The sequence below is a fragment of the Gavialis gangeticus genome, unplaced genomic scaffold (genome assembly GCF_001723915.1).
Source record: "Gavialis gangeticus isolate Ggan-Ray unplaced genomic scaffold, GavGan_comp1, whole genome shotgun sequence".
Taxonomy (NCBI): Eukaryota; Metazoa; Chordata; order Crocodylia; family Gavialidae; genus Gavialis; species Gavialis gangeticus.
This window is the reverse complement of record NW_017728992.1, coordinates 65,850,957-65,864,188: the sequence shown is the minus strand read 5'-3', so window position 1 is coordinate 65,864,188 and position 13,232 is coordinate 65,850,957. Positions and strand designations below refer to the sequence as shown.

The following is a 13,232-nucleotide window of genomic DNA, read 5'->3' as shown; positions in this document are numbered from 1 at the left end:
CACAGGTAGATGCGGAGACATTTACTAAGCAGCTAATTTATAAGCAGACATTTACACAGTAAATGTTTTGTGTAGACACGCCCATAAAGTGAAGGGTCTTCAGGATCTGGCCCACTCTGAATTTTCTTCATTTTGCTACAAGTTTGTAGATGGGACTCCATCAGCTGGAAGACCTATACAGTTTATGATATCTTTGGGCCATAATCCTGCCCTGAATTCCACATAGGCACCAAAATAAAGTTTATTGGAATTCAGGAAATTCTGGAAGGTGGTGTTGCCTGAAATTGCCTCCCCTTTGTGCTGAAAATTATGTGATCACCAGTTTGGCAAGAATCACTGTGTTGTGGGACCTGATCTGCAGAGTTTCACATACTACTTGGTGGGAAGTTCTGCAGTTCCTGACATCTGATAAAACTTGTGCTTATAATGTTTTCAGTTAACAGGTAGGTGGACTTCAGACCATACAACATGGATGACATGCTTCATTATCTTTCTGGCTATTAAGGTTAAATTGATCAGTTTCTGATTTCTCAAATCTTCTTTCTCCCCCTTTTTCTTAATACTTGACTGTTTCTGAGTTGTCTAGAATCTTGCCCAATATCCACAAGTTTTCCAAAATATTATGGCTTTGCAATCACCTTAGCCAATGCCCTGAGTATACTAGAATAAATCTCATCTGGTCCTCTGGACTTAAAAACATCCAGCTTCTCTAAATAATCTCTAACTGGTGGTTCTCAGCCTTCTTAGAGAAGCCTCCTGCAGTGCTCTGGTTGAGAAACACTGTTCTAACCTCTTCTCTTTCTACTTAAAACTATTATCCCTTCCCTTGTTCTTGCTGCCAGTTGTGCGTGTCACCTGATAGCTGACTGTTTTTGTGATGACCAAAGGAAAAGAGGCATTATATAATTCAGCCTTTTCTGTACCATCCATTATTAGATTTCCCTTCCCATTCAGTAAGGGAACACTGGTTTGTAAGGTTTTTTTTGCCTTCTGTAAAATTAAGTGTAGCTGTGCACAGCAGCTGTATACGTGCTAAAGACATTTTTAATTACCCTCATTGCCTGCCAGTGGTATCCATGTAAAATATAGAAATGCAGAGGCTCTAGTAATATACATCACCCTCCCCAAGCTTCTGAAATGCCAGAAATTCCAGGAGAAAAAAATAGACTCCAATAGGATAGATTTATTTTGTCTCTGGTCATAAGATACATGCACTGAGATGTAAGATAAACAATGGCTAACAGTGAATTGTAAAGCAACGGCATCTCAGATAGCACAACAGTTTATCCTCCATGTCAGTGACACGATTGAAAGAAGAGAAACATACGGTAACCTACATTTCAAAGGTCACAGTGCAGCTTCCCAAGTGTTTTCAAAACCACAATTTATAAACCAGCAGAGTGGCAACATGGATGATTTCAGGATTTGGTCTGTTTTGCTAATCACGCTGGTCGGTTTGTGCCAAAGATGCATGCTGTGCGGCATTTCAACACATATTGAAATAGGTAAGATCCATGTAGTATTTAGCATGACATTTTTAATTGCTTGCAGAGAGTACTGAATGTATGTGTGTGTGGAAACTTAGATCTTTGGAAAGTAAAGTGTTAAAGTAATGCAAATTCCACCTGTCATAGGCTGAACATGAATCTGTTCTTTGATCTGAAGTTTGGACTGTAACTCTAGTTTTTTCCTGTTTTTGTGCAGAAGCTAGGACAGGGTGTTGTTTTAATGAGTGCAGTCCTTAAATTCAAGTGACTTTTTTACTCACCTTCCCAAATGAGAATTCCATCACCCTGTAATCTGAATGCTTGTGTCTTTGCTTAAGGATCCTGTAAAATATGGTATAGCTTGAAGAATGAAGGGAAGAATTGGGGGTTAGACTAGATGACCATTTAGGTCCCTTCCAATCTGATGATTCTGTGAATAAGCTAAATGCTTATCTTCACCCACTGAATATGAGCTATTTAAATTCAATTAAATTTATATCTTCTAGGGAATGACTTAAACAGTTATGTGTTATTTCTGACCATTCTGTTTTGCCACATGTCTTCATTATCTCAGTTCTCTCCATTCCCATCAGGTGTTAGAACAGTACATTTTCAAAGTATTAGTAGTAAAATGCTGAAGTCTTTGTTCTACATGTATTTGTGGTAGGTAAGAATCAGTTTTGTTAATTCTGAACAACATAACAGAATTAGGGAGAGGTCTGGGTAAATATTTTTTTCAATGATTATTTTTATTCAAACTTTTAAACATTTGGGTTTTTTTGTATCTGCTTTCTGCAGATATTCTAGCAACTGTGTTTACTGGCAGATATGATCATTGAAAGGGCATATTTTAAGTGAATGCTGCAGAATATTTATCCTTACATTTGTATGGAGCTCCACTGTAGACAAAGGGCCTCTGTACAACTGCATAAGTCCACCTATGCAAATAGCTTGCAAATTCGTGGTATATATGAATAACTGGGGAGAACCCAGTAAAGTTAAAGGTTTACCCAAGCCTAAAGACTGGTTAGGGTTACTGTAGTTAAGGTAAACAGTCTCTGTACAAAGAAGTGATGTAGTTAGCACCACTTTTGGCTGCTCTTGATTCCTTAACCTAAATGACCAGCTACCCATGATCAGGTACTGGTGTAGGCACCAACTCCAGGGTGCTCCAGGGCTCAAGCAGCCACTGAAAAAAAAAAGCAGGTGTTCAGCACTACAAGCCACACTGGACAAGCTGGCTTGAAGTAATGCTCTGCCTCTTCTGCACATACGTGGGACTCGGCCCAGGAAGGCAAAAAAAACACCCAACGACAAAAGAAAAAGTTGATGCCTACAGGTACTGGTCAACTGCAGGCAGCCTTTGGCATGAGACCATAGCTGGACTTGAACTTGCATATCTGGCACTTGCAAGATGCCTTAACTGCTCTGACATTGCACTCCATTAACTGGGGAGAATAGAGGAAATAAATTGCCAATCTATGTAATCTGCTACTGGAATCTGTATTTCTTCCATGTATTAAATATAGATTTTAGAAGTGGAAGGTCTCTGTCATCTTGTCTGTTCCTGTGTAGTAAAGTTTCTAAAGCATCTCCTGTGCTTTGTAAAGGGCTTGTCTACATGTGAAAATTACTCTGGAACAGAGCGTATGTTCAAAGTGGGATAGTTATTTAAAGTGGATGCTCTTATTCCCAACTGAGTGCTCTTTTATACATTAATTTACTTCTTTCTAGATTACTTTACATGTAGGGATAAACATTACATAGTTTTTTTAATAGTCCAAGATATGCTGGCTGTCTTTGGTGTGATTGTAAATTGTAATGCAAACCCAACCATTTTACAGAGAAAATATTCAGCACTTTTATTTAAAGACTGGTCCCAAGGCCTTGACTACATTAAACTTGTTTTAATATGATAAAAACTCTGAACAACATTTAGTTAAAGAAAAATGATGACTCGGCTTATTTTATTCTGTAGTTTGAAGGTTGGTTAGTAAACATAACTTTGGAAATGTGATTATTTACCTGATCAGTAAGTAAACACTGTATTTACTTTGCTGATTTCAGATTTTTGTTGTCTTTAACATATGGTAAAAATTAATCAAGTAGTTAGTAAGTAATGATTAATCAAGTGATCAAAGTGATGACTCATTCAATACATAGGGCAATAAGGAAACCTGGAATGTTAAATCTGTAATTAAAATTGAATGTGTGCCCCTCCAGTGGTACTGAATATTTTATTGTACTTACCTTATGGGGGCTGTGCATAATCATCATTCTGTTCCTTAATTGCTACAGTCTGTAGCAGCCATGGGGAGACTCTGCAGTACTGTTAGACTCTCTTGTTACGCCATTTAGCCTGAAAAATGAGGAGTGAAGGAGAATGGAAAGATCTCACTCTGTGTCTTTATGCATCAAAATAGTAACATATTTGCATTTCTTAGATCAGGGTCCTCTCTAGTTTGTGTGGGGAGGGAGCACGTCCTTAACCACATGGGAAATGCTGAGAGAAGCAACCATCTGCATTTCAACATTATTTATATTAGGTGTGACAGTGAAGTATTATTTTAACTAACAGTAGGACCAGTGACAATACTTGTAAGCTATTAATGTAGTACTTGTTATTTTTCAGCACATAGAGCTTTGGAATTTTTCAACAAACATGAAAGGAATTTGAATTATAGACAGGTAGGAGCATTTAATTAACTCTGCATGTGTTTTACCCATTTCCTGTGCTGTCTTTGCATTTAATATCATTTGTCTTAATGTGGCACCTGGACCAGTGACTCACAAGCAGGCTGTCACAACACCTGGGGGTGCTTCAAGATTCTTTCAATATTTAAAGTGCTATTTGCATCCTTCATTGAAATAAGAATACTGTAGGACTGTTTGTATCAGGGGTCAGCAACGTTTTTGGGCAGAGTGCCACTAACATCCGCGACCTTGACTTGTAAGATGTTGGTGTGCCTTGGAGTGGATGGCAGGGGAACCATGAGGGGCAGTCTTGCCCCTTCCCCGCTGTCCACCCCGAGGCTCATGTGCGAAGCAAAATGTCTTCATGTGCCACACTGGCATCTATGCTGGGAGCTGTCAACCCCTGGTTTATATAGTGTGATCTTTTCTCAGAAGTAAGAATTAAGAGTCTTTACAAAAGTTTTCTTGGTATAATAGGGAATACATATTACAGTATAAACCAGTTAGCTTAGATTCTTTCCTAGGCCTGCCAAATGAGGACAGAAATTGAAGCAATATATTTGACTATCAAATGTAGCTTGGCACTATCCTGCTGACAGTGTTGAAGAGTTGTGTTTGACTCTGCGGCTTAGATACTGACAATAATCTGTTTTTCTTTTTTCTGTCATAATAAAAGATTCTGATTTCCTATTCCTTCCCTCTTCCCTTTTCAGTTGTTACTAAAACACCAAGATGCATTTCAGGCTGGGAGTGTTTATCCTGATGCTTTTTATCCTGGTATTTGCAAGAATGGTAAGAAGAGAATTTATACATTCAATGTTGCAATAATATAATCTTTCCCTTATGGGCCATTTTAAACATAAAATCTAATGGAGATAAGGTCACCTAAGCTATTTGCATAGATGGACTTATATAAGGTCTAGATGGATCTCTATGGAGATAAGGTAACAGTTCTATAGACAGCACTGAAAAGCCCATATAATTTAATAGAGATTGTCACATTCATTCTATATCTATCTATCTAGCTATATTTATCTTCTTGTAGAATTTTATAGCAATAAACAAATGTATAGGAAGGTTAAAAAAACTTATAGAAATATTATTTTCTGCTTTATAGTATTTACTGTAATACATTCTATTTGATTAAATTAAATTGCATACTGATCTGAGAAGAAATTGAGAATAAAGAATGATTTTAAGAAGTCAGAAAAAAAGGCTAGAGCTAACCTCTTTAATTGGGAAGTGATATTCTTATCTAATTAGTTGTGGGGTACATAGGAGATTATTAAACAAAACAATGTAGTCTAAAAAGGCTGGCTGACTTTTAATGTAATTCTTTTAAAAGTGCAAAATATAATGGAGTAAATGGGCTGGGAGACTGGTCCAAGACATGGAGCCTTTTATCTCTAGACTGGTGCCTTGTAGCTAGCCCAGTTTGCCAGGAACTAAAAGTTATTGCTCTCTGATACACAAAAAACTAGAACTCTTGGTTCCAAAATGATGCCTTTTATTAGACCAACTGGGAAATCACAAGAAGATTGTCCTTTTCTGCAAGCTTTCAGGATCAAAGTCCCTTTTTCAGGCTCTGGGAAAAGTATAGATGGCCGTTCAGTGGCCCACATGAAATGAATTTCAGCATCAATCTTGTTCTTGAAGAACGCAGGTCCATATCACAAAATCAGCACTATTTGCTTTCAGAGCCTTTCTAACCTTCCAATTAATTTGGTATCAAATATGAAAAGAGGCTCAGGGGCAATAAAATCATCCAGAAGACCTTGCCATCTTTGATAGAACCTGTATTTCACAAACCTTAAATAACTTTTCATCTAATTCCTTTGCAGTTCCTAAAAACTATCTATTACCTTTTTCCTCCCAAACAAGAGCAACTTGTTATACTTTGCACTGTAATATTAATCCCCAACCCCCTTGACCATTAAGTAGGCACATAGAATATCCTCTCCTACATGAACATCAGACCAGACCAAATTTCTGCTCAATTCAAGTGAGACCAATAATAGATTTTCCAGAGGCAATATTATTCTCCCCTTTGCAAAAATATAATGAACCTTACCATCAAAAGGATGAAAAAGAAATTTCCTTCATGGCTGCTGTGGAAATCAGTGCATGCCCTGAAGCAGGGGATGCTGCTATGCCTGCATCACCCATCAGTTTGCACTGCCATGCAATCTGATATATACATTTGTCCACCAGCCTCTCTCTCATCTCTGTTAAAATTCTCCACATAGAGTGCAGCATTGCTGTATCTACCTCACTGACCCACAAGTATGGAGAAAGGGATGTAGCATGAGGGTCCCAGGTGTTTCAATCCATAAAATGGCATGTAAATCTTTTATCTCTTTTGACAATTGCATTGCCTAAAATGCTGCAAACCATTGCTTTCTTTTAATGTGCAGTAGAAGAGACATCCATTTTTTCCATACAGAGAAAATCAAATAAAGTAATGTACATATAATTCTGTTGTAGGAATATTTCATCATGTATCTGAAGACACTCACTGGACACCATTCCTCAACACCAGCATTCATTACATTAGAAGGCATTATCCTTATCCTTGGGAAGAGGTAGGAAAAATCTTTTTTTTCATGTGCTTCATTTAACCCCAACCAGCCATATTTTATGCAAAATTATGTGACTGAAATTTCACTCTTAGCTGCTTGTAGAAAAATTAGAAAATAAGAACTGCCATTTACTGGGTCAGATTATAAATCCATCTTGCCCAGTATACTGTGTCACACAATTGCTACTGGTGTACCTTTTTCCCAAGAATTTCTCCAGCCCCTTTTTGAATCTGGTACAACTCTCAGCTTTTACAATGGTGGCCGAGTTCCACACATTAATTACATACTGTGTGAAAAAGAACTTTTTGTTATTTGTAATTATATAATTTTTTTATTATTAAAATCTCGTTGACATCTGACAACAGTTGTCTTCTTTGCCAGGGAAAAGTTTAATTTTTCCAATGAAATATTTATTATTTCTATCATATATATATAAGCATTATATTTTAATGTATAAGGTTAAATAAATAAAAAGATAATCTTAAAATTGATGTATTAAATGTATTGCTTCCCACTGAAATATTTTTTAGCTCAAGATTTTCTATGAAAGTTCAAAAGGAAAAAGTAATAGCTTCATGGAATATATTATTTTTTTCCTGATTTATTATTGAACCCTTCTGAAATTATTCAGTTCTTTATTTTTGTCACATTTACCTTGAGTTATATTGACATGTACACCCCACTCTCACGTCCATGAGACTACTAACATAAGCACTGCTTGATGGGCTCAATCCTGAGAAGTATTGAGCATGTCTACACGCAACATTTACTAGAGCTGACTAATTAGCTCAACAGTAATCGTCTCAGTATCTACACATGCACCGCACAGGAAAATAAATTTTGCAGCAGGGTAGTACTTGTAGGGGTACTTGTACAAGTACCCTTGTACAAGTACTACCCTGCTGCAGAAGTTTTTTTGTGTGGAGCAGTGCATGTATAGACACTGAACTGGCTGGTTGGGGCATGAGGGTGTTTAAATGCAGGGGCTGCCTGCTGGTTAGCCCCACACTTAAACACCCTCATGCCCCTGCCAGCTCCTTTGCAGCACACTGAGCCCAGTCAGAGCTGCCTCAGGCTGGAAGGTTAAGTCCCCAGGTCCCCTACCTGCTGGGGCTACTCTGACTCCGCTCAACATGCTGTGGTTTGGGTGCATGTGTAAATGGTGTACACAGGACCTTCCCGAAAGCAATAAACTCCAGAGCAATAAGATTTTATTGTTGTGCATTAATGGCACGTGTAGATGTGTTCACTGAGTATTTTCTCCCTGTTCCAGTGAGGCACTTAAGTACATGATTAACTTGAAACACATGGGTACACCCATTGAAGTCAATAAATTCAGCCAAGTAACTCCATCACTTTGGAACTAATGAAGTGCTTAAAGTTAGGCATATAATTAATTGCTTATTGGGCATGTCTACATGAAACATTTACTGCAGAGTAGACTAATTAGCTGTGTAGTAAATGTCTTGCATCTACGCATGCACCCCTATTAGGCTGGAGTAAACTAATGTAGCAGGCTCACCTTTCAGAGCTTGGGTGGAGATCCTGCTGTTTTGATTGGTGGAGCCCATCCACCAATCAGGAGGCAGCAAGAGAAATAAAGTCACGCCCCTTTCCTGAGGGGATGGGGAGAAGAGTTTCCCCAGACCTGTTTGAAGACTGCAAACTGTCAGGTCTGGAAGACTTCAGGGCTGGAGCCCTGGAGCGTGTAAAAGGAGCCACGTGCCTAGCACGAGGGGCAGATGTAGTGAGGGACTCAAGAAGAGCGGAGCCAAGAAAAGCTGGGGAGCTCTCCCCCAGCGGGCAATAGGCCCAAGGCTCTTGAAGCTGCCACTGGAGGAGCAGCCTTGGGAGTGTTGTAAAACTGCTTTGGCTGTTGACGGTGCCCAGGGATGGTGCATGGAGACCCAGCCCTAGAAGCAATGTGAGACTGCTCGGGCCCATCATAGTGTATGGTTTGGTGCACAGAGCCCAGGCTTTGGGAGCTGCAAGCAGCGACTCAAACTTGCAACCTGGGCAGGCCCAGCGGGGCAGCGCACGGAGCAAAGGCCTTGAGGCTGCAGTGAGATGGCTCAGGCCCCATCTCCCGGCAAGCAGCCAGGTCCCATGGTGCGCAGAGCAGCGCATGGCCCCAAGTCTTGGGAGCCAGGGAGCCACATGGAGGCTGCTTGGGTTAGCCACCCAGTGTGAGGACAGCCGACCAGAGCATGAAAGACCCGGCTTGTGCTAAGAGAGCCCTCAGTGCCGAGCCAGGGCATGGGGAAATGGTAGTGCTGCAGCATGAGGCCCAGCATCCAGGAGCCAGGAGCAGTGGTGCAGCAGCTGAAAGGAGCTGAGACCTCAGTGCCCAGAGCAGGGCACAGGGTGGAAAGGAGCCCAGCAGCACAGGAGAGGCCTGGAGAGTCGCTCCAGCAAAGGAGACCCCATTGAGCTGCGCCCTGACCACCGCCACCTGAGGGAGCATGAGTCATTGGGCCCTTGGGTCCCACAGGGGAAAGACATTTGGGGGGGCAAACCCAGAGACGGGGCTGAGGGAGCAGCTCCCGCTCACCTAGTCAAGGCCCTAAGGGGTGTAAGGGACCCTGGTGCTTCCTGGACACCCCCCAAGGGACCTCATTGGAAGGAGGACTATCTATTGCCAGGGGTCAGGGACTATATTAAGGAATAGATGTTATTAAGATTGTTCATGTTTGCGCCTTATGTTTTGTAATTGAAATGTTGTATTATGATGTTGTAAATAGTGTTATTTAGGGTTTGACCTTGGTTATTGGTTAGTGTTCACTGTGTAAATATATGTATATGATAATTAGTTTTATGTTTATGTATATTATAACTTAATAAATTTTATATAGTTAAGAATTTGAGCTTGGGCTAACTCTGTAGAGGAAAGAGAGATCTGCTTGAAATTCTGACATCCCTTTCACAGCACCCCCTTCTGCCTACCCATCCCATTTGATTGAGAATAGGGCACACCCTTGGGTGTACCTGGGTTACACTAATTTACATTGCAACTGGATAGTATTTTTATTTACAAGTAGTATAGTATTTACAAATACTGTCTGACTGTGAAATAAAAACCCTGCAGCAGTGTACATGTAGATACAGGAAGGGCTGGCTGGGGCATGAGAGTGCTTCAGTGTGGGGGCTGCCTGCTGGCTAGTCCTTCACTGAAGCACCCTCGTGCCCCAGCCAGCCCCTCTACAGCATGTTGAGCTCCTATGCTGCAGAGAGGAGAGCAGCCCTGCGCTAGCACCCTGGGGCCCCTGCCCACCAGGACTACCCCACTCTGGCTCAACGTGCTGTGGTCCCAGGCACATGTGAAGACAAGCATCCAGGAGCAATAAACTCCAGAGTGATAAGCTCTGTTGCTTATTTGTGAGCATTAATATGAACATATAGAAACACCCTTCTAGAACTTTTTTACATCAAGGATCTAGAACAGTTTGCAGGTGTGAATTCCTAGTGAGTAAAGATTGCTGAATTTTATCCAGACTTAATATACAAAATGGATGGAATGTTTCATGACAGCAAAGGTATTATAGTAGTTACGCAGTATAACTATAATAGTAGTTTTGGGATGTTATTATATATTGTCATTGCTGTATAGGCTACGGAGAAACTGGTGGCTTTCTTGTTTGGAATTGCCTCCCATATGGTGGCAGATGTGAACTGGCATAGCTTGGGCATTGATCAAGGATTTCTACAGACCATGGGAGCAGTAAGTGTACATTACATTTTATCAATCATTCTGTGGATCTTGATATTGATAGCTTGCCTTTTAAATAAGGGGAAAAAAGTGGGACTCTGATCCTTGGAAGACTTACTTGCATGCTAAATTTTACAGGCTGATAGTTGGTCAAATTTTGGGCCTATCCACTTCACTATCGCTCTTTTTCTATCTTTCTGTTTGTACTGAAGGGCGAGCAAAATTGACTTATTTATTTTATACATTAAATATTTTTTTCCATTTCCCACAGATTGATTTTCGTGGCTCATACTCAGAAGCTCATCAAGTTGGTGATTTTGGTAATATTTATATTTGCTGATTCTAAATTAATGAGGTCTCTCTCCTTCTGCAATAACTGATTTATTGCATAGTCCAGTTTTGGGTGGTGAGTCTGGCCCTATATACAATGACCAGGAGCAAGAAATAAGCCACATGGATCTTGCGCTGTGCCCCCCACCCCATCTTGCAAGCTCTGGGAAAGAAGCTGTGTACATGGTGGCTGAGAGTGGGATTAATAACTGTGGCTCCACGCAGCACTATAGAGTCTCTGGGTAGCAGTGTAGTTGTTGTAAACTAAGGTAGTCTTTGTTCTTCACACTGGGTGCTTCTATATGTGTGCATTTACTGCACAGTAACCAAAATTACTGAGCAGCGTGAACTCACATCTACACATGCACACCTGTACTGTGCAGTAAATATGGTGGCTTATGTTGACTTGAGCATAAATTTAATACCTGCATCATGCCCAATTAATGCCCAGTTAGATCTTGCACAGTAACACATGTGTAGACACCTTACTGCACAGTAACACTGTGTCTGTACTGACTTGGGACTAATTTTAGTTCCAAGTCAGTTCACACACACAGTGTTAATGCGCTTTAATGCCTGACATGCCAGCCTATTCACGCTTACTGTGCAGTAACTTGCTGTGCAGTAAATTTAAGGTGGTGAAAATACATGTGTAGACCCACCCTCTATTGGGTATTTTGGCTCTTTTTGGCAACAGGTTCTGACTGGCCAGATTGTGAATAAAGCTACCTTTGCCCTTTCATCATGTCTGCACTTCTGAGAAGATATATTAGAGAATTTGACCACTCTTATTCAAAGACACAGCAGAATTTCAAAGTTAGACTGAGTAGCTTCCCTGACTTTAAATAACATGATGTTTTTATCGTGTTCTGGAAATTCAGGATGCATATTATCGTCTCTCTCTTAAGTACATATTGTGTGAGAAACACTCAGACATCTAAAATGCAATTCAGAGGTATTAACACACAATGTAGTTATATGCAATACTGCTAATACTTGTTGATGTATGTTTTTGTTACAAGAAATGGAGTCTTTGTGGTATCAAGTAGGAAAATTGCATTTTTTTCCCCTCTATCCTCAGGAGGAGATGTATTGAGCCAGTTTGAACTGGATTTCAGTTATCTGGAAGCAGACTGGTAAGATAAATGTATTTAGTAGGTGTTAGCTTCTTGAATAATACTATTTTTATGCACATATGACATGCTTTAGATAATGATTTCACTATGTTCTAATCTAATAACACATTGTTTTATTGTATAATCAAGAGGCCCCAAATGAGATCAGGCCTTTGCTGATTGATATGCACATAGTAAGAAGCAGTCCTTGCCTGGCAAACATAATAAAGGTTTGGAGAAAAGGAAGAAATATTCTCATTTTATACATCAGCAACTGAGGCAGAGAGATAAAGTTATTTATCTTAGTAATATAGTAAACCTATAACTAATATAATTAAAAAATACATTGCTGGAGTGTCCCAGCAATTTCTTAAATAACTCAGTGGCTGTCTCTGATTTAGGGGTTCTTCTGTTTAATTTTTGCTTTGGTTCCTTTATAATAGTGTGATGCTTTATTAGCTTTTTTCCTGGAAATAAAAATCTGAAGTTGTTAGTATTTATATTTCTTTCACTGTGCAATGAATTATAAAGTAGTTGGTTATTGATTATTTTTGTCCCATAAATGAAAAATTACTAAATCCTCCTAGGGTAGGCAGTCCTAGCTGCAGCCAGCTTACCAGTTGCATGCTGCAGATGGGCATGTGCTGCACCCTGAGAATCCCCTTGGGGTCTGCCCCCCCCCAGCACCTCAGAGGCCTCCACCCAGACAAAGCCCATGGTTCTGGGCTCCACATAGACGGAGCCTCTGGCTCTTGGCTGTGGGGGCTGCCTGTCACTTTTTCAGGCTCTGGGGCCCGGAAGCATGGCCACCTCCCTTTGTAAGCTCTGTTCCCTTTTGGGGTCTCTGGCACGCCAGCTGGAGGAGCTCCAGGCTGCAGTCCAAAGACTGCGTGCTATCAGGGACTGTGAGCAGGAGATCAACTCCTACTGCCAGGCTCTTCTCCCCTGGGAGATGGAGGGTAGCTGAGCAATGCCAGCAGGCCAAAGCACTTAAGGGAACCCACCCCTGCCCCAGCCCTGGAGTGAGCTGCGGGCAAGGCAAGGGCCCCCCAAAGGACACTTGTCTGCCTGTACACAAATGGCAGGAGCTTGGGGAATAAACAGGAGGAACTTGTCCTCATGCTTAACACAAATAACTATGATAGTTTCATAGTTTCATAGTTGGTAGGGTCAGAAGGGACCTGAGCAGATCATCAAGTCCGACCCCCTGCCATGGCAGGAAAGAGTACTGCGGTCAAACGACCCCAGCAAGGTGTTCATCTAGCCTCCTCTTAAAGACCCCCAGGGTGGGAGCCAGCACCACTTCGCTTGGAAGTTGCTT

The 13,232-nt window shown here is 40.8% G+C and overlaps 1 protein-coding gene across 2 annotated transcripts in view; it reads left to right on the top strand.

Moving 5' to 3' along the window:
* The first annotated feature begins 1,252 nt into the window (after positions 1 to 1,252).
* The window catches only part of GPLD1 (glycosylphosphatidylinositol specific phospholipase D1), a 38,248-nt gene continuing 26,268 nt past the window's right edge, over positions 1,253 to 13,232 (top strand). The window contains exons 1-7 of one of the 2 annotated variants that reach the window (XM_019523695.1): positions 1,253 to 1,505; positions 4,120 to 4,175; positions 4,895 to 4,973; positions 6,666 to 6,763; positions 10,368 to 10,478; positions 10,738 to 10,786; positions 11,878 to 11,932. In XM_019523695.1, the coding sequence (XP_019379240.1) occupies positions 1,409 to 1,505; positions 4,120 to 4,175; positions 4,895 to 4,973; positions 6,666 to 6,763; positions 10,368 to 10,478; positions 10,738 to 10,786; positions 11,878 to 11,932 (545 nt within the window). In that variant the 5' untranslated portion in view covers positions 1,253 to 1,408. The remainder of the gene's footprint in view (positions 1,506 to 4,119; positions 4,176 to 4,894; positions 4,974 to 6,665; positions 6,764 to 10,367; positions 10,479 to 10,737; positions 10,787 to 11,877; positions 11,933 to 13,232) is intronic. The other variant, XM_019523687.1, reaches the window with a different exon arrangement.